This window comes from Drosophila elegans, unplaced genomic scaffold, assembly GCF_018152505.1.
Source record: "Drosophila elegans isolate 14027-0461.03 unplaced genomic scaffold, ASM1815250v1 contig_183, whole genome shotgun sequence".
NCBI lineage: Eukaryota > Metazoa > Arthropoda > Insecta > Diptera > Drosophilidae > Drosophila > Drosophila elegans.
The window spans coordinates 11769880-11794257 of NW_024545550.1; the positions used below are offsets into that span (position 1 = coordinate 11769880).

At 44.4% G+C, this 24378-nt stretch overlaps 2 protein-coding genes across 4 annotated transcripts; both read left to right on the plus strand.

Moving 5' to 3' along the window:
- The first annotated feature begins 815 nt into the window (after positions 1–815).
- Positions 816–20951, plus strand: LOC108144395 (obscurin). 3 transcript variants are annotated; one of them, XM_017269175.2, is made up of 38 exons: positions 816–839; positions 2151–2272; positions 2365–2496; positions 2559–2729; positions 2786–2951; positions 4154–4246; positions 4401–6450; positions 6995–7306; positions 7378–7534; positions 7593–7678; positions 7740–7875; positions 7938–8122; positions 8201–8761; positions 9117–9977; positions 10033–10138; positions 10194–10375; positions 10533–10607; positions 11234–11400; positions 11458–11572; positions 11632–11871; positions 11927–12295; positions 12364–12620; positions 12682–12893; positions 12950–13089; positions 13145–13337; positions 13398–14390; positions 14451–14752; positions 14806–14987; positions 15046–15215; positions 15277–15417; positions 15478–15663; positions 15723–15960; positions 16019–16600; positions 16662–17362; positions 17810–17942; positions 18005–19656; positions 20547–20652; positions 20722–20951. In XM_017269175.2, the coding sequence occupies exons 1-38, from the start codon at positions 831–833 to the stop codon at positions 20860–20862; spliced, it is 12624 nt and encodes a 4207-aa protein (XP_017124664.2). In that variant the 5' UTR covers positions 816–830; the 3' UTR covers positions 20863–20951. The 3 variants fall into 3 exon arrangements, with proteins under 3 accessions (XP_017124664.2, XP_041563501.1, XP_041563502.1); XM_041707567.1 differs by lacking the exon at positions 10533–10607; XM_041707568.1 differs by lacking the exons at positions 816–839; positions 2151–2272; positions 2365–2496; positions 2559–2729; positions 2786–2951 and adding an exon at positions 3158–3238 and having other exon boundaries at positions 6353–6450.
- Positions 20952–21433: 482 nt separating this feature from the next.
- On the plus strand, positions 21434–24375 carry LOC108144633 (oxysterol-binding protein-related protein 2). The gene is made up of 9 exons (XM_017269663.2): positions 21434–21644; positions 21770–21965; positions 22068–22288; positions 22639–22897; positions 22956–23153; positions 23214–23415; positions 23477–23602; positions 23668–23891; positions 23951–24375. Exons 2-9 carry the CDS (start codon positions 21931–21933, stop codon positions 24051–24053), a joined length of 1368 nt encoding a protein of 455 aa, XP_017125152.1. The 5' UTR covers positions 21434–21644; positions 21770–21930; the 3' UTR covers positions 24054–24375.
- The last annotated feature ends 3 nt before the right edge of the window (positions 24376–24378 follow it).

Below are 24378 nucleotides of genomic sequence, written 5' to 3' on the forward strand. Positions count from 1 at the left end.
ATAAATCCATTATAGTGACCAGGTCTGAACTTTGTAAAGCCAATTTTCATTTTATTTTATACGCCTTTCGGCGCTTGGCATCATTTATGATTCAAGTGACAGGAGGAAATGCACTGGCAAATTAATTACAAAAGTCATTATTTCACAACATAAACATAACGTAGGGGCACGTATAAATTCATTTTGCCTATATATTATAATACTTAATTAAATATGTGTGCTGGCGCACTCTTGGGTGCTGAAATATATCTGCACTCCTGTGACAGCTATAAACTTTTAGAATGTTTGCTTGTATTCAAGTAGACGAGAATCTAAGCACATGGCTATGCACATGCACATGCAGACTCAGATTCAGATTCAGATTCGAAATTCAGATGCCCGAGGTGCATGTGCATTATTTTTAAATTGTGAAACGATTTTTTCGAGGGGAGCTTTTGTTGTGATCAGCGAATATCGATCAGTCGTACAGTTGTCGGGATGCAGTTAAAATCACTGGTATCCGCACGCAGTAGATAGTATTTTTCACGCGACGGAAGTTTAAATTTAAACCTATTCCACTTTTGAATTCGACTGGCCCCCTCGCAAAAATTCTTCGACAATTATAATTATTATGACAAACGAATACGCGAGTGCCTGAAAGTTTAGTGTTTCGAAAATCGATATTTGGGCCCAATCATGCCACAAATCCTGTACAAATAATTTCAAATAAAATTCGAAATTGCTCTCAGTAACAAGTTATGCAATACGTTTTCGAATACGTACCAATGTGCGTACATTAATGAAGTGTGCAAAGTTAATCGAGTGACACGGAATCAATCTAATCAGCCGAAATGGATGCCGTAAGTTATGCGTGTCCATAAAATACACACATAAATCGGTGTATGAACATGTGCCAAATTTACTTATTAATACATTTGTGCAACCAGATGTACATACAAAGAAATATACAGTGATGTCCTTGCTAAAAAGTTAACTTAAGTTGAGTTTTTCGCATCTTTCAAGAGCTGAAAATCTTTTAAGTGATTCGGTAAAAAAATATAAATATAAATAATTATATAACATAATTAAAAGTGTAATACAAAACATTTCTTTCAAAATTTTACAATAATAATAAAGTTATGCAAATTTATTAAATTAAACTAATTTCATTTTATGTATTGCTTAAATCTCTTCCGGATTATATGATATCATTTTTTATGAAGACATAGGTGACTGAAAAAGTGTAAAGAACTTATATCATCTAAACATAAAACTATGGCTATGCTAAAAAATTAACTGAAATTAAGTTAAGTTCTTCGAGTCTTGAAAATATTTTAAGTGATTCGGTTAAAAATATGAACATTAATAACAAAAAATATATTAAAAAAGTGAAATGCAAATAGTGATTATCATGAAGTGCATAATACTCATAAAGATATTCAAATATCTTAAAACTAATTATATTCTATGTAGTGCTAAAATATATTATAACAGGACATAATTTTTTATAAAAATATTACTGGCTGAAAAATTGAAACAAAAATTATCATCTTTTAAAATATGAAACTTTAACTATATGCTGTTCATAAGTAATATAAAAACTATTTTTCAAAAAGATTTTAGTGATAAAAAAATTTAAAATATATTCAAAAATCTAATCGAACAAATTAACCATAAAAATACAAAGAAAATATTTTCTTTTTAAAAACAATATAACTGATTTAAAGAATTAAACAATTCTACATGGACGATTTTACTGTGGTTTCGGATCATTGGCCCGAAGTGAAGAACCCTGTCCGAGGGAGAAATCAGCTGTTTGGGCTGCACGAGCTTTGCACTCAGTAAAATTGGACATCGAAATAAATAGCCGAGCCCGCGTGTCTATGTCAACGCAAAATAGACTTTCAGCTAACGAGCTAAATATTGCACAGCCACTTTTTGTTTGTGTACGCTGAATCTGAATGTGTTATGAGAACAAATCGATAAATCTTGCTGATCATTGAGAAATATCGGATGTGTTTGATAAATTGCATATAGCCATCCGGATTGTGAATTCTATCTCAACAAATTTCGAAATATAAAAATGGCCGACAAAAATGTGTGTGTGACTAAATGTTACAACATTAAAGATATTTAGATTATAGATCTTCGATATCGGTTTTACTCAACAGGTTGCGGATATTGTATTCGTGAACAGGGACTATCAGGCTCAATCGATGGCCACCGACGAGATCAGCGTTTCTCGGGGGGATTTGGTCGAACTGATAAGTTCAAAAGCTTCCGAAAAATCAAGGTACGTTGTGGGAGCCAAAGAAAACCTACTTTCTTGATATGACTAAGTCTATTAGCCATAAGAACAAGTGATAAGATCTTACCACCTTTCAGATGCTTTGTTAGAATGTTCGATAGTGGGGACTCCCCCAAGGAAGGCTGGGTACCCATAGAAATACTTGAGTTTAACCCCACAATGAGTAGCTCGAATGGCAAAGAGACTGACGATGCGGAATTTAAAAAACTGTAAGGATTTGTTTTAAATCGCTGAAGAAAACATAATGCTAGCCTATTAATGGTTATTATAGAACTATACTCAGGGAACTGGTGGAAACTGAGGAGGAATTCTCCAGGGATCTGCTACATGTGGTAGAAAAGTACATAAAGGGTATTGACAAGCCGGTAGTGCCAAGATCTGTGCGGGACAATAAGGATATTATTTTCTGTAATTTCCTACAAATTGCTGAATTTCACAACAAGTAAGGACACTTAGATATTATGCATTAGATAGCCATAAAAACACTTGCAATTTCAGCGTATTGAAGGAGGGCCTAAAGTGCTACAGCAATCAGCCAAACATGGTGGCCAAAACCTTTCTACGATTGGAAAGGGATTTTGATAAACATGTTGTCTACTGCCAAAATGAGCCTTTGGCGCAGGACTACTTGACCTCGAGTCCCGATGCTAAAAAGTACTTTCAAGTAAGTATTGAAATTTATAGGGCAATATGCCAAAGCAAATGTTTTTCCCTTATTTATTATAATTGTGGGTTGAAATCAAAAATAATAGAGAATTGTATAAATTTGAAGCTGAGCAAACGTTGGAATCGTCTTCAAATATTATGCGTATGCTATGTGCGAGAATATCAGTTTATTTTTAAAGGCAGACGCTTTTCAATTCTAAAGCTTTTGCAGTTTTCAGTTGCTTCCGAGTAGTGTTCGCGGTCGTGTCGTGCTAATTATTCATATACGTAACCGTTTCGCTTTAGGTACTTGAAGTTGTCTAGTCGTTAATTGGTTAAACCCTTATTTTGACCCAGATTCCCCAAATAACCTTCGACTTTAAGTTTAAAGACTGTGCAATCATTTAAAATACTCTCTTCACTCATCGATATCCGGTCGTACGTTGGATAACTCTAGAACGGAGCAATTTATTTTGCTGGAAAAAAATAATTTTTCAAATAAATCTGTGAATATTTGTGACGTTTGCCCGTTATGCAACATTTCCGAAATTTTACTGTGCGAGAGTATATTTATTAAAAGATACGCTAATACGTATACATTTATAAATATATAGATGTGAACAATTTTTTCTTCAGCCCACATATTTCGACCTCACGTCTAAAAGTGTTTAAATATATACTGGCAAAAATATTGTAACATTGACTTTAATGAGTTCATTTCTACTCGTTCATTTGGAAATTGGTTCAGCAGTGAATATTCGTAGTTGGTGAATATGAACATGACGGCGCATAGAGTGAATAAAAATGTCTGAACAAACATTTGAATACTAATATTGGAATATGTATTTGGTATATAGCTTTCCAAACCAAAGTACACGCATATAGAAAATCATTCACCGACGCACGCACACAAATCCGTTTTTGCAACAAGTGATAAATTTTTAAACATCGTTCCAAAAATAACCCCAAAAGAGAGAAAGAGAGATCGAGAAATCGTGTTTCGAATGTATATGTTCGTTAGACGGGGCGCAAATTCAAATTCAAATTCAAGCGGATGCAGAAAACCACCAAATCTGCTACTAACAATAAATATTATTATTTCATTGCCCAATACATTCGAATTTTGGAGAAAAAGGCCTACAGTCCAGTGACCTTGCAGTGCTCGAAAACATACAACTGCAAATACCTGTACTAAAACACCTGTTCATTTTTGCTTTGCAGGAACTTTCAAAACAGCTTGGAGACGACAAATCTCTTTCAGAACACCTCAAACTGCCCATCCAGAGAATAAACGACTATAAACTTCTGTTCAAGGTTTGGCGACATATGTATACCCATGTATTCCCGTGTTCAGTGTTTATCTGCAAACTCTTTAATGACTTTTATCTTTGATCACTTAACCCGAGCTATGTTTAAGCTAATCACCATGCGCCTTGCTAAAGACCTCAATTAATGTTTGTTTTCGCAGGACTTCATTAAGTACTCGCTAAGCTTGAAAGAAAACGTTAAAGACTTGGATCGGGCCTTAGAGTTAATGCTTAGTGTGCCCAGTAGAGCGTACGACAATAGGTTTCTTTCCAGCATCGAGGGCTGTCGGGGTAACATCTACAAATTGGGTCGCCTGCTCCTCCACGACTGGTGCAACGTGGTCGACAAGGAGGGCAAGTCGCACGACCGCTACTGCTTCCTGTTCAAGTCGCGCATTCTGGTGACCAAGGTCCGCAAGATATCCGAGAACAGATCCGTGTTCATATTGCAAAACATCGTAAAGCTTCCACTGTGCAACATCGAGCACAGGGCCGACGAGAAACAAATCCAACTGAGCCTGAAGTCACCAGAGGCCAGCTCCTTCTTACCCATAAATATTAAGCCCCACGGGCCAGACTCTCACTTGACCTGGTTCAACGAGATCTCCAGCCACATCAACCAGGACGTCACGTTGCAAGAGCACGCTGCCGATGACCTGAAGGTCGACTCATCCCAGATCGCCTCCGAAAGTGAGCTTATCCTCCATCTTCCGCAACGGGCCGAGGCCCACGATCCGAATCTCAGTGTCCGACCCTCTGACGTGGCAGAGAACTACTTCCTCAGCAAGGAGACCAAGGAGCGTCTGCAGCTCGAACAGCAGGAGCTGCTTAGGCAGGAACAGGAGGCCATAGAGTTGTTCAAGAAGCAGCAGTCTTTAAAGTCAACCTCCACAAAGACCGAATCGGTCCAGATCACTAGTTCCCAGGTCAAGACTAGCTCCGAAGTCCTTAGCAAAACTGAGGTCAAGGAGGTGCCTGTCAAGGTAGTCTCTCCACCTCCACCTCCACCTGCAAAGGTTGCTTCTCCCGTGAAGGCAGTTTCTCCTGTGAAGGAGGTTCCTCCTCCGCCAAAAGCTACTACCCCGCAGCCTGAGCCCGTTAAGATCACTTCTCCTGTCAAGGAAGTTGAGAAAGTAGAACCAGCTTCACATTCCAAGAAAGTCGAAGCTCCAGTCGCGCCAGTCAAACCCCAAGAGCCTCAGAGCGAGATCAAAGAATCCGTAACCGAAACCGTAATCGAGTCCGTTGTTGTTGCGCAGCAAGAGTCCAGGTCCAGTCAAGCTAGTCAGATCCAAGAGGAGATCGTAGTCACAGAAGAGACATCCTTAGCTGGTAAGCAAGCCGAAGAGTTTAAGCGAGAGCCGTCACCATACTCGATTCCAAAGATCCAAGTTTACCGACCCGTAGAAAGCGATAACCCTGTGGTAACCACCAAGCACAAGCCCATCGAGCTGACAGACATCGTTGGCTACAGCGAGTCCCTGTCCCTCCGGGATGGCGATGCCGCTCCGTCGGGGGGATCGCAGGGTGGCCAGCCGGGCTACACCGCCAACATAACCGATCACGCTTCACTAACCATCTGGAATAACCGGCTGGCCAATATCGCTGGCGATCGCAATGGGGCCAACCAGTATCTACGGCAGTCTGGTCCCCCGCCGCCGCCCATTCCGCCCAATTTCACGCGCATGCCCGGCTTCTTCCAACCGCTTCCACTAATCGCTTACGAGACCACCATCGAGATACTAATTGTCAAGGCACGCCCCCCCTCGCCGCCGCCCCCGCCGCCGCCGACCATCAAACGCGTCCTAGTCCATACTGAGAGTCTAGAGCAGAAGACGCAGAACTTCTTTGAGGGCATCTATGACGTGTCCACCTCGGACACGTCGCTCCGCAATGCCAAGCAGAAGATACGCAGCATCAAGAACACGGTGCTGAAGTCGAAGGACTCCACCAACTATGCCCAAGACACTGTACAGAAGGCCAAGGCCCGCGATTTCTTGCACATTTTCACCCCGCCCGTTAAGAAACGACCCATTTACGAGATCGTTGAGGAGCCCGTTAATATCTTTGAGCTTGAAGGCGACTATACCGAGTCTATTGCTGACGATTTCAGAGAGCCAAGTGCCGATTTTGAAGCCAGGGGTCAAAGCGTCGGTGGTATGGATGATTATTATTCTGGCTACTCGAGGGCTTCAACACGTCGCTATGAAAGTAAGTTGTCGACCAAAATCGGTCCCGAACAAAACATAGTTATGTATTGACCGGTTTCTGTGTCCACCGTCGGATGCCCGTGTTGAATGTCAGTTAAACTCAATGTCTGGGGATGTCGTAACTAGCGTAACTATCAAGGTCTTCAGTGTAACCTCATAAGACTCCTTGTAAGCGAAGTTCAGCTTCACATGTGTCACGTCTATCATCTACACACATACTATTACTATACTATGTATCTGTTGAGTTCATCGTAAATAACTGTGTTTTACAATATATACTTTTCAATGTTTACACATCAAGTTATCTTTATCATTAACACTTTATTTGTGTCTACCTTTGTTCCTATATTGAATCCTACTCTACTCCAATCCTTGCTAGATCCCTGTTCAGAATGAGAATTGGTCAAAGCAGGGTGCTTCCAAAAATCTCTACACAAATAGAGGTTTTGGGGACATCCTAAGAACAGAAATTTATGATCAGTGGTGTATTGGCCATACATTTAATAAACATTTCTGTCTTTACTCAAACCTCGTCACCCTTGAAGCCAAATCGCGGGACTACGACCGGGGAACCTCTTACGATAGCACCGTAGAGCGATCGCAGTATGGCATAAGCTCCAGGCGGGATCGCAGTTCCGTTGACAAGGTCGAAGCCCGTTCATCCCTGTTGGCCACCGGACGCACTGAGAGCCGTGCCGCAAGTCGTGCCGAAAGCCGTGCCGAAAGTCGAGCCTCCTACTCGGTGGCAGAATCGCGTGCTGGAATCCGGTCATCATCCCGTCTCCAAGAGGACAAGCCCCTTCGTTCAGTCGACAAGCCCGTGGTGGTGAAGATGCTGAAGAGCGTGCAAGTGGAACGTACGTTTATTTGATATCAAATATTTGATACAATATAATCTAAGTGATTATTGTTTAACAACCCAAAACAGCTGGAGAGACCGCGCATTTCGAGATCCAATTCAAGGACCAGCCTGGACTGGTCACCTGGCTGAAGGACAACAAGCCACTGGAAGATCGTTTGGCCGATCGAATCACCCAAACCGCCGCTCCAATGAATTCTTACCGATTGGACATCAAGAACTGCAGGTCGGTAGTCCTGCCATAATTTCCCTCGATTTAAATTAAACTCACAATGTCTTTTTAGTGAGACTGATGCCGGAACCTACACCATTCGGGCTCAATCTGCATCTGAAACCACAACTGTGTCGGCACAACTGGCAGTTGGCCAAGGTATGTCATTAAAAAAAAAGAATTTAAACTTATAATATATAACTGATATTTTATACTACAGCTCCAGGTCATGATGAAACGAAGACCAATGTGGAGCCAGCCTTTCTGGTTAGCCTGAAAGATGCCGAGATGATCGAGAGCACTCTCTTCCGTTTCATGATCAAGATAAAGGGAGATCCCAAGCCCAGAGTGAAATTGTAAGTTGCAAACTAAAGTATAACTTACTATAAATTAAATGTAATTTGATTTACTTTAACAGCTTCAAGGATGAAAAGGAAATACTCGAAACGAATGACAGGATTCAGATCATTCGAGACAAGGACTATCTGGGTTTCTATGAGTTGGTGATTGCCGACGTGCAGAAGGCCGACAGTGGAACCTACTCGTGCAAGGCCACGAATAAATACGGTGAAGCAAGCTGCGAGGCTGTAGCCACCACAGTGGGTAAGTAATTTTGTTCATTTAAAAGTAAGAAATGTTAAATATATCCTATGATTTTCTGGATTTGTTTTGTTTTTGCAGAGGATAGAAATCCGTTTGGTGCCCTCAGTGGACAAATTCTGCCAGCTGGCGAGAAGCCAGTCTTCCAGTGGAAGCGAAATGGCGAGGAGTTCGATCCGGAAGAACGCTTTAAGGTGCTCTTCGGCGAGGACGAGGACTCCCTGGCTCTGGTCTTCCAGCACGTGAAGCCCGAGGATGCCGGCATCTACACCTGCGTGGCTCAAACCTCCACCGGTAACATATCGTGCAGTGCCGAGCTCTCGGTTCAGGGTGCCATCCAAACCCTAAACCGGGAGCCCGAGAAGCCCACCCTGGTGATCGAGCACCGCGAGGCGAACGCCAGCATCGGCGGCTCGGCCATTCTGGAGCTCCAATGCAAGGGCTTCCCCAAGCCGGCGGTGCAGTGGAAGCACGACGGTGAGGTCATCCAGGTGGACGACAGGCACAAGTTCATGTACGAGGACGAGGAGAGCATGTCGCTGGTCATCAAGAATGTGGACACAACCGATGCCGGCGAGTACACCATTGAGGCCATCAACGAGCTGGGCCAGGACGAGTCATCGATTAGCTTGGTGGTAAAAGGTAATTATTACAAAATTTACTCAAAAAAAAAAAAAAATAAAAAGAAAAATAAATCATGATATTCCATAGCTCGATCTTTATTATCTTCACCGATAATGATTCGAGTTATGGAGACTTTACAGTATTTTTTCTTTTTTATATTTTATAATATACTGTTACAAACCTATGTCCTTTTCATTAAGTATATTTATAATAACTACATAATAATTCACAGAGTCAAAGTGGTGAAAGAAGCTATCTTTCTAAAGAAGCCAATCTACTGCACCTGTTGTTTTGATCTCTTTTTTATTGCACATCCCATTTTTATGATATATATTAAAAAATTATCAACTAATCTTAATTAAACCCCTTTAAGCTCCGCCCAAAATCAAGAAGGTCACGGACATCACTTGCTCGGCCGGCGAGACCATCAAGATGGAAATCGAAGTGGAGGGCTTCCCGCAGCCCAGCGTCCAGGTAACGAACAATGGCAAGGATGTGACTGCCGAGAGCAACGTCAAGATCTCCTCGACCTCCATTGGCAAGAGTCTGGAGAAGGTCGTGGTCGAGGTGAAGGAGATCAAGCTGTCCCAGGCGGGCAACTACTCCATCAAGGCCACCAACGATCTCAGCCAGACCTCGGAGTACTGGAGCTGCACGGTGAAGTCGAAGCCGGTGATTGTGAAGCACTTCGAGAGCGAGTACATCCACGGGGAGAAGGAGAACGTCCAGATGACGGTGCGGATCGATGCCTATCCGGAGGCCAAGTTGATTTGGTACCACGACGAAACGGAGATCAAGGTGACCGATGCCAAGTACACCGTGAGTAGCGACGGCAATGCCTACACCCTCAAGATCACCGGAGCCACCCGAGTGGATTCCGGCAAGTACACCGTGAAGGCCACCAATGAGCACGGCTCGGCCACCAGTTCCACCCAGCTGCTCATCAAGTGCACGCCGGAGTTCACCCAGAAGCTGAAGAACATCACCGTGGCTGAGGGCGACTCTAATGTGGAGCTCGTGGTGGGCGTGGATGCCTACCCTCGTCCGCATGTCAAGTGGTACATCGATGGCATCGAAATCGACGAGAAGAGGAACGACTTCCGTCACGTTGAGGTGGGTAATGACTACAAGTTGATCATGAACCAGGTGGCCACCAACATGCAGGGTAACTACACCTGCAAGATCATGAATGACTATGGAAAACTGGAGGACAACTGTGTGGTGACCGTTAACTGTGAGTTACTTGGAGGTATCCCTTTTCCATGGCTAAACTACGTTTTGCATTGCAGGCAAACCCAAGGTGAAACGGGGACTTAAGAACATCGAAGTCCAGGAGGGCAAATCCTTCACTTTGGAGGTGGAAGTCTACAGCGAGCCAGAGGCTAAAATCAAATGGTAAGCAAATTAATAAACCCTTTCTTTATCATTAAATAAAATCAAATTAATATAGGTTCAAGGACGGCCATGAAATTTATGAAGATGCCCGCATTAAAATCTCTCGGGACACTCAGCGCATCGAAAATTACTATCTCACTTTGAATCTGGCCAGAACTGAAGATGCGGGAACCTACGAGATGAAGGCTACCAACTTTATTGGCGAGACCACCTCAACCTGCAAGGTGGCTGTTTTAAGTAAGTACATGTTTTTATAACAATACCCTAAGAAAACCTAAGGAAAGTGGGTTAGCAGCATAGGGAGTCTATCTATTAGCTAGTCCCAAAAGAAAAACACCTCAGAAATGTCATTAAACCTAATCTCCCATATCTCCAATATGAAATTTTGATGCAGCTAGCGACGCTTTGTCTCTGGGACAGACCGTTACAAAAACTATGATTGCGACGACCGAAGAACCTGAAGAAGGGGGTAAACCAAAATCATATTCAATGCACCAATTAAGCCATATAATAAACATAACTAAAAATACTTGGGAAATGCAAATGAATGAGAACGAAATGAAATAATTCTAAATATAAACGTATTAACCCTGAATATGACAAATAACCATGAACGTTTCACCATAATGGTGATACAATATTTTTCATATGCGCACGCCCATTGTACATATCAAATACATTTCTCATTCAACACAAAACATTTAACAACACAAAACTGTACAGACAAGCTAAAACAAACGACAATTAATAACAAAGTGTAATAAACGCGAAAGCATCGTAAAATATACGTTTTTAAACGAAGTGAGTTCGATAATTGCACGGCAAAGTCAGAATCTTATGAAACGACTCTAAGTTCAAGCACTTGGCACTGGATGTACTGTATATGATAAGATAGCAAATAAGGTGGAATAATACAATAATAAGGGGTCTTATATATAAATTATAAATACTGTAAAATATCAAATGCAAGTGCTGCACTGCCGAAACTAACCCAACGAATGAAATATGCACTCTGTACATAAATCTAATAGTAAACTCTAAGGGTTTCTACTCCCTTATAAAACAGAGATACTGATAAACTCTGTATTTTTATAGCTGTTCCTGAAATCGTACACGTCGATGTTTTCCAACAGCACAGTTACGAGAGTGTTCCGCTCAAGTATGAGGTCATTGCCACGGGTATTCCCAAACCGGAAGCGATTTGGTATCACGATGGCAAGCCAATCACTGCCGATAAGCACACTGCTATCACTGTCGATGGGGTATGTTGCTATACAATACTTAATAAACATTAAATGCTAATTATTGTACATCCCCAGGATCATTACAAACTGGAGGTGCAGTCACTGGATATGGTGGATGCCGGAGAATATAAGGTGGTTGTGCAGAACAAGTGTGGTGAAAAATCGCACAAGGGAGATCTTTCTCTGTCGGGTAAGATGGTATAAGTAGAACGATTAATATAACCCTTTAACCAATGATATTTCCTATAGGTATTGCTGAGTACCGCAAGCCAATCCTCACCCAAGGACCTGGATTAAAGGACATCAAGGTCCACAAGGGCGACAAGGTCTCCGAGCCAGTTGTGTTCACGGCAGATCCCGCCCCGGAAATTGTTTTGCTCAAGGATGGCCAGCCCGTCAAGGAGAGCAATAATCTCAAGCTGAAGGTGGACAAGAAGGATGCGGAAAATGGTTTGGTTCAGTACACTTGCACACTGAACATCCTGGAAGGTAACATAAACGATAAACGTATATTTAAGGACTAGTAACTAATTATTGAACACAGCTGAGATCAAGGATTCCGGCCGCTATGAACTGAAGGTGAAGAACAAGTACGGTGAGCTGGCCACTGGTGGCTGGATCGATGTGCTGGCCAAGCCGGAGATCTCTGGCGTGGATGACCGCAAATGCCTGCCGGGCGACACCATCTGCTTCGAGGCTCTGGTTCAGGCCAATCCCAAGCCCAAGGTTTCCTGGACCCGCGGCAATGAGAACCTGAGCAACAACGAGAACTGCGAGGTGATCGCCGACGTGGACGCGGACAAGTACCGACTGGTCTTCCAGGCTGTGTCCCCCAGCGAGGATGGCAAATACACCATCACGGCCACCAACAGCGAGGGTCGGGCCACAGTGGACTTCAACTTGGCAGTGCTGGGTAGGAAGTTTTCCCTGAAACATAATCTATAGGGTGCAATCCTCATCATTTACTACTTTGTTATGCAGTGGAGAAGCCCACCTTCATTGTGCAGCCCGAGAGCCAGAGCATCCACGACTTCCGGCCTGTCGCCACAAAGGTTCTGGTGCATGGTGTCCCACTGCCCACTATTGAGTGGTTCAAGGACGACAAGCCCATCAACTATGAGGCGGTCAACAAGCCCAGCAAGGATAAGTTGTACAGCAAGGAGGACACCAAAAAGGGATCTGACCAAATCGAAAGTGTGTTCGATATCAAAACATTCAGGGAAAACGATGTGGGAGCGGTAAGATTGTAAATTATTGTCAATGTGGAGAGTTATGTAATGATCTCTATATATATTGCAGTACACTTGTGTGGCCACCAATGAAATCGGAGTGACCAAGGCGCCCTTCAAGCTGGCCATGTTGGCCCTGGCCCCCAGCTTTGTGAAGAAGCTGGACAATGCCCTGGATGTGCTGCAGGGCGAACCTCTTGTCCTGGAGTGCTGCGTCGATGGAAGTCCACTGCCCACTGTTCAGTGGCTCAAGGACGGCGATGAAGTGAAGCCCAGCGAGGGGTAACTTTTTTAGCTGTGATAATAATCACATGACACTAACCCCTAACCTCATTTAGTGTGAAGATATCAACCAATCCCAATGGCCTGGTTAGGCTGGAGATCACCAACTGCCAGCCCAATGACTCTGGAGCTTACAAGCTGATTTTATCCAATCCTCATGGCGAGAAGGTTGCCCTTTGTGCCGTGGCTGTTAAACGTAGGTTATTTTAAGGCACTACAGAGAAGGTAATATAACTAGCTCCTTTCTTTAGCTGAGGAGGTGCAGCCGAAGTTCCTGAAACCCATTACAAGTCAAACTGTTGTGGTCGGTGAACCCCTGAAACTGGAAGCCCAGGTCACTGGATTCCCAGCACCAGAAGTCAAATGGTACAAGGATGGCATGCTGCTGCGCCCAAGTCCAGAGATCAACTTTATCAACAGTCCCAATGGTCAGATTGGCTTGATGTGAGTGATGGCATATATAAAAAAGATAAAAGATATTAAATCCCAAATTATTTTATACAGCATCGATTCTGCCCAGCCTTTAGATGCCGGAGTCTACAAGTGCCTGATTGCCAATAAGGGCGGCGAAATTGAGGGTGTGTCCAAGGTGGAGATTGTGCCCAAGGAGTCGAAGCCAGTTTTTGTGGCTGAACTGCAGGACACCTCCAGCATCGAGGGCTTCCCCGTGAAGATGGACATCAAGGTGGTTGGCAACCCGAAGCCGAAACTTCAGTGGTTCCACAACGGCCACGAAATCCAGCCCGATCCCAAGCACGTTGCCATTGTGGAGAATCCGGACAAGAGTACGAGCCTGATCATCGAAAAAACCGTTCCCGGGGACTCTGGATTGTACGAGGTGATTGCCCAGAACCCGGAGGGTTCGACGGCCTCCAAGGCGAAGCTGTATGTGGCACCCAAGGCCGATGAGACCGCCACCGAGGAGGCTCCTCAATTCGTGTCCGCTCTGCGGGACGTCAATGCGGATGAGGGACAGGAACTGGTGCTCTCCGCTCCGTTCATTTCGAACCCAATGCCCGAGGTGATTTGGTCCAAGGATGGCGTTACTTTGACGCCCAACGAACGTCTGCTGATGACCTGCGATGGCAAGCACATCGGGCTGACCATCAAGCCGGCTGAAGCTGCCGATTCCGGCAACTATACTTGCCTCCTGGCCAATCCGCTGGGCGAGGATTCATCCGCCTGCAATGCGAATGTCAGGAAGGTTTACAAGCCACCCGTGTTCACCCAAAAGATATCCGATCAGCAGCAGGTGTTCGGGAACAATGCCAAGATCCCGGTGACGGTTTCCGGGGTTCCCTATCCGGATCTCGAGTGGTACTTCCAGGACAAGCCTATTCCCAAGTCGGACAAGTACAGCATCAAGAACGATGGCGATCATCACATGTTGATCGTGAACAACTGCGAGAAGGGCGACCAGGGTGTCTACAAGTGCATCGCCAGCAACAGGGAGGGCAAGGACATCACCCAAGGACGACTCGACATTGTCAATGAGATGTGAGTAATGTCCTTAATACAAATAATGAGGTAACTCAATCCCTTGTATACCCCTTACAGTAAGAAGCACTCGCGATCGGAGCCCCCCGTATTCCTGAAGAAGATTGGCGACTGCGATATCTACGAGGGCATGATTGCCAAGTTCACGGCCTGTGCCACTGGATATCCGGAACCCGAGGTCGAGTGGTTCAAGAACGACCAGAAGCTCTTCCCATCCGACCGATTTTTGATTGACATCGAGCCCAACGGCCTGCTCAGGCTGACCATCAAAAATGTGACCGAGTACGATGTGGGCCGCTATTCCTGCCGCATTTTCAACCCGTACGGAGACGACATTTGCCACGCCGAACTCTTCTATGACTGTAGGTCGTATAGAATCCTTTCCAAACTGTTTCTAACTACCTTCCAATCGCAGCTCTGGACAGTCAGCAGAAGCCCTTGGAGGACCAGTATACCGATTTCAAGAAGTACAAGAAGTCTGGTGCTCCGCCACCATTATCGGAGGGTCCCATTATTTCTCGTATGACCGATCGCGGATTGCTCTTGTCCTGGAACCCTTCGGTGCCCTTGACTCCTCGCTATCCCATCACTTACCAGGTGAGCCTTTTCAAGTCACTTATCCTGAAACTTGCATAAAAATTGATTGAACTCTTAGATCGAAATGATGGACTTGCCGGAGGGTGATTGGCGCACTCTTCGTACGGGAGTTCGCAGCTGTGCCTGTGATATCCGTAACCTGGAACCCTTCCGAGATTACCGATTCAGGGTGCGAGTGGAGAATAAGTTTGGTGTGAGCGATCCCAGTCCCTACACCCAAACTTACAGGTGAGAATGCAGCTGGTTGCAAAGTCGGTCATTTATAATTAACATAATGGTGTTGTTGCAGGCAAAAACTGGTGCCAGATCCACCAAAAACCTATACCTACCTGCCGCCAGGAACCGACTTCAGGCCAGAAACATCGCCCTACTTCCCCAAGGACTTTGACATTGAAAGACCGCCACATGATGGCTTGGCACAGGCTCCTCAGTAAATGAAAACCTATCCATAGATTTTCTTTATAAACTTTTATAAATGTATTCTATATAGATTCCTGCTGCGCGAACAAGATATTAGCTATGGTGTGAAGGATCACAACGCAGAGCTCATGTGGTTTGTATATGGCTATCCCAAGCCAAAGATGACCTATTACTTCGATGACATGATCATTGAATCGGGTGGCAGATTTGATCAGAGCTATACCCGAAATGGACAGGCTACGCTGTTCATTAACAAGTGGGTTAAAGATATTTTAATAAATAGCTTCAGTTGTTCTAATAATGATTTCCGTTTAGAATGATGGATCGCGATGTTGGCTGGTACGAGGCAGTGGCCACCAACGAACATGGAGAGGCCAGGCAGCGGGTGAGACTAGAGATTGCCGAGCATCCTAGGTTCCTGAAGCGTCCGGACGAGACCTTCATCATGGCCCGCAAGAACGGCAGAATCGAGGCCAAGGTGGTGGGCATTCCGTTGCCAGAAGTGCATTGGTTCAAGGACTGGAAGCCGATTGCCGAGTCATCGCGCATTAAGGTAACTTGAAAGTTGAGAAGTACTTTCCCACAGTCTAACTAAACTTACAAAACTACAGATCAGCTCCTATGACCCGGACATTTACGTGCTCTCGATCCACGACTCAATCATCAAGGATGGTGGCTTGTACTCCGTTAGTGCCAGGAATGTGGCTGGCTCCATCAGCACCTCGGTAACAGTGCACATCGAGGAGAACGAGGATCAGTACATCTACAAGACCTACGGCAGACATCCGTATGTGCGATCCAAGCAGCTGCGCTACCAGGACAAATACGACATTGGAGATGAGCTGGGTCGTGGCACTCAGGGAATTACGTACCACGCTGTGGAGCGCTCTTCCGGTGACAACTATGCCGCCAAGATTATGTACGGCAGACCCGAGCTGCGTCCGTTCATGCTGAACGAGCTGGAGATGATGAACACGTTCAATCACAAGAACCTGATCCGACCATACGATGCCTATGACACCGACCGCAGTGTGACCTTGATCATGGAGCTGGCTGCCGGCGGAGAGCTGGTCAGGGATAACCTCCTCAGACGCGACTATTACACCGAGCGAGATATCGCCCACTATATCAGGCAAACACTGTGGGGACTGGAGCACATGCACGAAATGGGTGTGGGCCACATGGGTCTTACGGTAGGAAGATAATCAATTGCCAATGAAACACCTCTTTAAGTTATAACTTCGGATATTACAGATCAAGGACCTGCTGATCTCCGTGGTCGGCGGTGATCTCATCAAGGTGTCTGACTTTGGCTTGTCGAGGAAGATCAACAGGCACAATCTGTCGACCCTGGACTACGGCATGCCCGAGTTCGTTTCCCCCGAAGTGGTTAACAAGGAGGGAGTGAACTTCTCGCACGACATGTGGACCGTTGGCTTGATCACCTACGTCCTGCTCGGTGGTCACAATCCCTTCCTGGGCATTGATGACAGGGAAACGCTGACCAAGATTCGCGAGGGTCGCTGGGACTTCAAGGACGAGATCTGGACTCACATCTCGGACGATGGACGCGACTTCATCAGCCGCCTGCTGTTGTACAGCCCCGAGGAGCGTATGGATGTGAAGACCGCCCTCAAGCATCCCTGGTTCTTCATGCTCGATCGCCAGGTGTACGACCATGACTACCAGATCGGCACCGACCGCCTGCGCAACTACTACGACCACTTCAGGGATTGGTATGCCAATGCCTCCTGCAAGAACTACTTCCGCAGACGGCGCCTCAGCGGCTGCTTCCAGCACCCGTCCAAGATGGTCTATCCCCCGGGACACGTCTACACGCCGGAGAACACGCCGGAGCCACTGCCGGAGCCACGGATTCGGGCCAAGCGCGAGGAGGTGGTCTCCAAGTACTTGCATCCCGACTACGAACTGGGTCTGATTCAATCGGAGAGCCAGTGAGTATTTAACATATAAAGACTGAATATAAAATGTACCAAAAGCCAATATCGGAATTAAAAAGGCAAGGCTTAGCCATTTAGATTTAAATTTTTTTTAGAACTCATTTAAAGATTCAATCGTAATCAAAAATCCAAAGTAAAAAGTTAGATTTTGCCATTTGTGCTATATTTTTTTTTTTTATATTCATTAATTCAAATTTATTAGGGTCACCAAAAACAAAATCCGAAGTAAAAATCTAGATTTAGCAATTTTGATTAAAACTAATTCGCAGTAAAAAGCAAGATTTAGCCGTCACCAAAGCCAAAATTAAAGTATAAAGAAAGATTTGGCAATTTTAGTTAAGTTTTTTTTATATATTAACCAAGAGTAAAAAGCAAGGCAAAGTTATTTTAATTTAAATTTGTAAATCTTAAATTAACCTAAAATAAATATGTACTTTGTAGCTACCAATACGGTCCGGATACATATCTGCTGCAATTGCGGGATGTCAACTTCCCCGTGAGACTGCGAGAGTACATGAAGGTGGCCCATCGCCGATCGCCATCCTTTGCCTTGAACGATTCAGTGGATTGGTCGGTGAGTTATTGAGCTGGGGAGTGTTCTATGAATCAAGTTAAGAAAAGAGTTACCTTGTGCAGCTGCCCGTAATCCGCGAGAGACGTCGCTTCACCGACATCATGGACGAGGAGATCGATGACGAGCGCACCCGCAGTCGCATCAGCATGTACGCGGCCAACGAGTCCTACTCGATTAGGCGACTTCGCACTGAGCTGGGACCCCGCCTGGATGAGTACACCGAGGCGGATGCCATGATCGAGACCCAGCGCGAGGGCTATCCGCCCTTCTTCCGCGAGAAGCCGCAGACCATTGCCATCACGGAGAACCAGCCCAGTCACATCCACTGCTTCGCCGTGGGCGATCCCAAGCCGTGTGTGCAGTGGTTCAAGAACGACATGGTCCTGACCGAGAGCAAGCGCATCAAGATATCGGTGGACGAGGATGGACGCTCCATACTGCGCTTCGAGCCGGCGCTGCACTTCGATGTGGGCGTCTACAAGGTGGTGGCCCGCAACAAGGTGGGCCAGACGGTGGCCCGGTGCCGCATTGTGGTGGCCACCCTGCCCGATGCACCCGACTCGCCGGAGATATCGGCCAACAGCGGCACCGAGATCCTGCTGCGTTGGAAGCAGCCGCGCGACGATGGCCACTCCACGGTCCTCTGCTACAGCCTGCAGTACAAGCTGAGCAACTGCGATGCCTGGACCACGGTGGCGGACAACATCGACCACGAGTTCTACTTGCTGCACGACCTGCAGCCCAACACCAGCTACCAGTTCCGGCTGGCCTCCAAGAACCGCATCGGCTGGAGCGAGATGGGCATACCGGTGGGCGCCTCGACGGTGGGCGGCGATGCGCCCAAGATCCACATCACCAAGGCCATGAAGCATTTACAGCAGCTCACCGAGAACGGGCACCAGGTGGTGCCCGAGGAGGAGCGCGTCCACACCGATTACCACTGCGAGCGGGAGCCACCCAACTGGGTGACCGACTCCTCCGTGAGCGACAAGTACAGCTTCATCTCGGAGATCGCCCGCGGCGAGTTCAGCACCATTGTGAAGGGCATCCAGAAGTCCACGGACACCGTGGTGGTGGCCAAGATCCTGGAGGTGACCGACGACAACGAGGACAACGTGGTGGCCGAGTTCGACAACTTCAAGACCCTGCGCCACGAGCGCATCCCGGCGCTGTTCAGTGCCTACAAGCCGCTCAATGTGCCCATTGCCATCTTCGTGATGGAGAAGCTGCAGGGAGCCGATGTGCTGACCTACTTCAGCAGCCGGCACGAGTACTCCGAGCAGATGGTGGCCACCGTGGTCACCCAGTTGCTGGACGCCCTGCAGTACCTGCACTGGCGCGGCTACTGCCACCTGAACATCCAGCCCGACAACGTGGTCATGGCCTCCGTGCGCTCCATTCAGGTGAAACTGGTGGACTTCGGTTCGGCCAAGAAGGTCAACAAGCTGGGCATGAAGGTAACCCCCTGCGGATCGCTGGACTTCCAGCCCCCCGAAATGATCAACGACGAGCCCATCTTCCCGCAGAGCGACATCTGGTCGCTGGGAGCGCTCACCTACCTGTTGCTGTCCGGATGCAGTCCATTCCGCGGCGCCGACGAGTACGAGACCAAGCAGAACATCTCCTTCGTGCGTTACAGGTTCGAGAATCTCTTCAAGGAGGTCACCCCCGAGGCCACGCGATTCATAATGCTCCTCTTCAAGCGCCATCCCACGTGAGTACCTCTATCTTTCTATGTGTACAACAACATTAAAAACTTGACACGTTATGAGAACTCTGATATTAAAGACTTCCTCTTTCTTAACTCTACTTGAAAATAAAAGTGCCCTTGGACAAGCACTTTATATATAGTCTTTTGCAAATATAAACAAAAATTCCAAATTCAAAAGTAAACAAACATATGGATATAATTTGAAGCCAGCTATGTTACATATATAAGATGTGTATATTAAACCATCAATGCTCGAGTTGCCTTGATGTTCTAAAGTCGTCAGATGATGTGTAAACAAGAAAGGAAAAGTTTGTAAGATATTTATATCAAAGCAATAAATAAAAAGAGTTCCTTCTTCGTCAAGCAAATTAAATACATTTGCAAATATTAACAAAAATTTTAAATTGAAAAGTGAAAACACAAAATTATTTGCTAGATCTAAATCTAGATATAATTCCAATTTTGATTTAGATAATTTCTGACATTTCTATATAAACAAAAATTTTCAAATTGACTAGTAAAAACACATAAATTATTTACTTGACAAATTCCAATTTTGACCTTGAACATTTCTATGTCAGCTATAGGATATAAACTAAGTAAAATATGAACAAAGCGAATTGATAGAATTTGTGTTAGTCTAAAACTTCTATATCATCAACTATAATTCTATAAATTAAAAAAAAACTATCGGAAAGGTAATCCCATCTGCAGGGTATAGAAATTATGAAAAACTTAACATAGTAATCATGTAAATAAATCCAGAGGAAGTAAATTTGAGGGTCAAGGCTGTTTATCAAAGCCCATTCTGTACAAGAATTCAGAACATGGCCATGATGATATTATTTATTTTTGAAAATTCAAAACTGAGAACTTTTCATTCACAATTTTAGAAAACGACCATACACCGAGGATTGCTTGGAGCACAGGTGGCTCATGTCCTCCGACTACATGGTTAGGAAACGTGAACGTGCCATCTTCTTGGGCAGCCGTCTAAAGGTAATAAATTGTATTGTTTTATAACGAAAGAAAACACATCTCACGATTTTCATTCCGTTCGACCGACAGACGTTCTGCGATGAGTACCATGACCTAAAGAACGCCACGGCTACGTCATCCAAGGTCCTCAACACGGTCGCCGGCGGACCCACACCCACTCAACTACTTCGATCGAACAGCATCCAGGAGGAACTGCTCACCACATTTTAGTCAATTAGTTCCGAAGTAGTGTTAAGAGAATGTTGTTTTTATTTCTTGTATATATGGAATATAAATAATTATACAACATCTAAATTCTATATATATAAATATATATTATCTGGTTAATTAAAACGAAAAGATTCGAATTCGATACACTTATTTTTAATTTGTTGACAGATCAGCCAGCTGAAACGCCCACGACTTATCGCCCCCTCGTCAATCAATAAAATGTGAATGACCTTCACCAATAAAAGATACTGATGCCAGGGCTAAAAATAGATACTCTTACTCAGGGGTTTATAAAAATAAAAATTTTATTTGGGCGAAACGAGAATTTTCCGTAAGCTTTTAGGGGGAACTTTTTTTGATTAGCGGGTATCTTGAAGTCGAACCAACTTTATTGCTGAATATAGGTGTTCATCGAATGGTAAACACACCCACACAAAGACCTAAAACAAATCAAAAACAGAAAAACATAAATCGATTTGGCCAAATCAACTCTGCGAAAAGCTTCGCGTTTGAAAAGCTGGCGTCCAAAGCTTTCTTATCACTATTGATTAAATTTTCGCCCAAAGCTTATATTTTAGAGTAAGTGCTAGGTACAACACGCAAACACCTCAATTAGTACAATACAAAATACGGTTTAGTCACAATGTGAATCGGAGTAAAACGGATCTCAGTACACACACAACACCTGCATGCCCAGCGTTCATTAGCAATAGGGAAATCAATGAGTGACAAACCCTGGTCACAAGATTACAATCCATCGAAATCGCGACTACGAACAAAAGGTATACAACCCAGTAGCTATGTAGCTATGGCATATACACACACACACACATATATACTGCATATATAGTATAATCGGAGTGCTCGAGTAATCTCAGTTGCTAAGATTAAGCTCAAACCCTTTTAGATTTTGGACTGGCCCAATCGTCGCCTCACTCCGCATATGTCTTTCCAAGCGTAAACTTATTCGTCTCCGTATCAGAGGGTCAACTGGTAGTCAATTGAGCTCACACAATTAACCCACGAAGGCAATCAGTTTTTCGGGTATAGCTGCACTTGAGTCCAAAAATGGCAGAGGGCGACCATACCGATCAAGTGGAAAGGTAAGTGGTCTATAGAGCCACCGAGTGACTCACCCTTCCAATCACTTTACCTCTATATCTTTATCTTTATGTCGTTTCTATCTTTATCTTTATCACTTGTAGAACCGAACTTCCAGCTCCGATGATTTCCCGCAAGGAGGTCAGTATCTGGGCCATCCTGAAGAACTGCATTGGCAAGGACCTGAGCAAGATCACCATGCCAGTCATGCTCAACGAACCGCTGAGCTTCCTCCAGAGACTCTGCGAGTACATGGAGTACGCGGAACTCCTCACGGAAGCTGCCCACCAGGAAACCCCGGCGGAACGGATGAAATACGTAGCGGGTGAGTGGGGTTCAGGGTTTAGGGAGGGGTTCTAAGACCCTATAAAAATATAACTATCAATATTGCAAACTAAGGATTTAATTGAGCAAAGTGTTCCACCAGACAGAAAGTGTTTATAACAAGTGATTACTACTTGAGGTCTAATATGTACATATCGCTGTGGTTGAGTGTTATCAGTAGTTTGGTTTTTATGAGCTAAAATTTTCCTATAGAAAGTGGTTGAATGACTAAATGTTCAAAGGCAAATATGATTTATCTTGCACTGAATCACAAATTTAACCGATATATGTACTTCCTCAGTTAATCAACATTACATTTAATAACACAAATATATAATTTATTTTTTTCAGCCTTTGCCGTATCAGCATTAGCCTCAAACTGGGAGCGCCTGGGAAAACCATTTAATCCACTTCTTGGTGAAACATACGAGCTGCAAAAGGGCGACTATCGAATTGTCTGCGAGCAAGTTTCTCATCATCCTCCAGTTTCTGCATTTCATGCGGAATCGAAAGACTTTAAGTTTCACGGCACCATTAACCCAAAAATCAAGTTTTGGGGCAAGAGTGTTGAGGTGAACCCCAAGGGAACAGTCACCATTGAGTTTCCAAAGTAGTTTTACTAAATATTATTTAGAAAAAAACATTTATTAACTTAACCTATTGTTCAGATGGAACGAATCTTATAGCTGGACTAATGTCAATTGCTGTGTTCACAATATAATTGTGGGCCGACTGTGGATAGAGCAATATGGAAAGATGGAAATCATCAATCACTCCACTGGCCATGTGGCAAGTCTCACCTTCAAATCCGCCGGATCGGGAGCCAAAAACTTGCATCGCGTTGAGGGATTTGTTAAGGATGCTAGGTAAGCTAGAAACCTATTACACTTGGAGAAATAAAATTAAGAAATTATATTATTTTTTAGTGAAAAAAATATTTACTTCCTGTATGGCAAATGGACCGAGTTTATCAAATGCTGTTCTGCCGACTCCTACATCCAGTATCTGAAGCAGGGAACCCGAAAGAATGACGATTGTGAGGGTTCGCCGAACGGAACGCCTAAGAAAATGTTCTCGAAATTAAATAGCTTCAAGCTGAACTCATTCCGCAGCCTATCCATTCAAGATGTAAGTGTAAGACTTTCTTGAGTTACCATCGAGGAGTATCTCAAAAATTGTTACATTTCAGAACGATAGCTACCCACCGCTCGAGCAAGAGGGTGACATACCAAAGAGTGATTCTGCATATTCAATTGACATACCAGACTCCACGACACTATGGAGCTGTAAGCCCAGACCTTCAAATTGTAACGAGGTGAGTTATAACTACTACCTACAAATCCCTGTAAATATATATATATTTTTCCTTTTTATTTGTAGTATTACCAGTTTACGCATTTTGCGATGCAGCTTAATGCTATGAATAATAGTATGAAACCACCGCTAACACTATGCCCTACCGATTCGCGACTGCGACCTGATATATTACACTTAGAGGAGGGAAACTTGGATGGTGCGTCCAAGGAGAAAACACGTCTCGAGGAGAAACAAAGGCACACACGGAAACAAAGGAAATCCACCAGTAGCGATGAATGGACTCCCAGGTAAAATATACTTGACAAAGCAATTGATTGCTCACTCAATTCGCAACTCGCAATTCTAGGTGGTTTAAATACGTAACTAACCCTTATACCAAAACCGACGATTGGCTATATAGTGGAGGCTATTGGGACCGCAAATACGAGAACACCGATACGATATTTTAGATACATTTTGTAGAATGCTTATGCTTACAGTATATATATATATATTTGTAAAAAGTTTGATAGCTGTTAATAACTGGATGATTGGCAAACGCAAGCATAAATTTCCATTTACTTCCGTTGAAGACGATCACGTGATCAAATGATCTGGTAGAGCTTTTAACCTCTAGTCAATGAAGTCGCACAAGCATCCATATAAATATTTAGTTGAACGCTTACTTTCCTGTAGTCTTTATGTGTGTGTATAAATAGTTGTTAACTCGTGTCGATTCCATACGGAGCAATTAAAGTGTTATTCAGTTATTTGTTGCGCTATAAAGCAAAATAT

Excerpts from the sequence above, each read along its gene's own strand:
- LOC108144633 (XM_017269663.2), top strand. The coding sequence starts at position 21,931 with ATGGCAGAGGGCGACCATACCGATCAAGTGGAAAG. Across the intron at positions 23,154-23,213 it reads GGATTTGTTAAGGATGCTAG|TGAAAAAAATATTTACTTCC; the intron begins GTAAGCTAGAAA and ends ATTATTTTTTAG. Across the intron at positions 23,892-23,950 it reads AGCGATGAATGGACTCCCAG|GTGGTTTAAATACGTAACTA; the intron begins GTAAAATATACT and ends TCGCAATTCTAG.
- LOC108144395 (XM_017269175.2), top strand. Across the intron at positions 12,894-12,949 it reads GAAGTGAAGCCCAGCGAGGG|TGTGAAGATATCAACCAATC; the intron begins GTAACTTTTTTA and ends AACCTCATTTAG. Across the intron at positions 17,943-18,004 it reads ACGATTCAGTGGATTGGTCG|CTGCCCGTAATCCGCGAGAG; the intron begins GTGAGTTATTGA and ends TACCTTGTGCAG.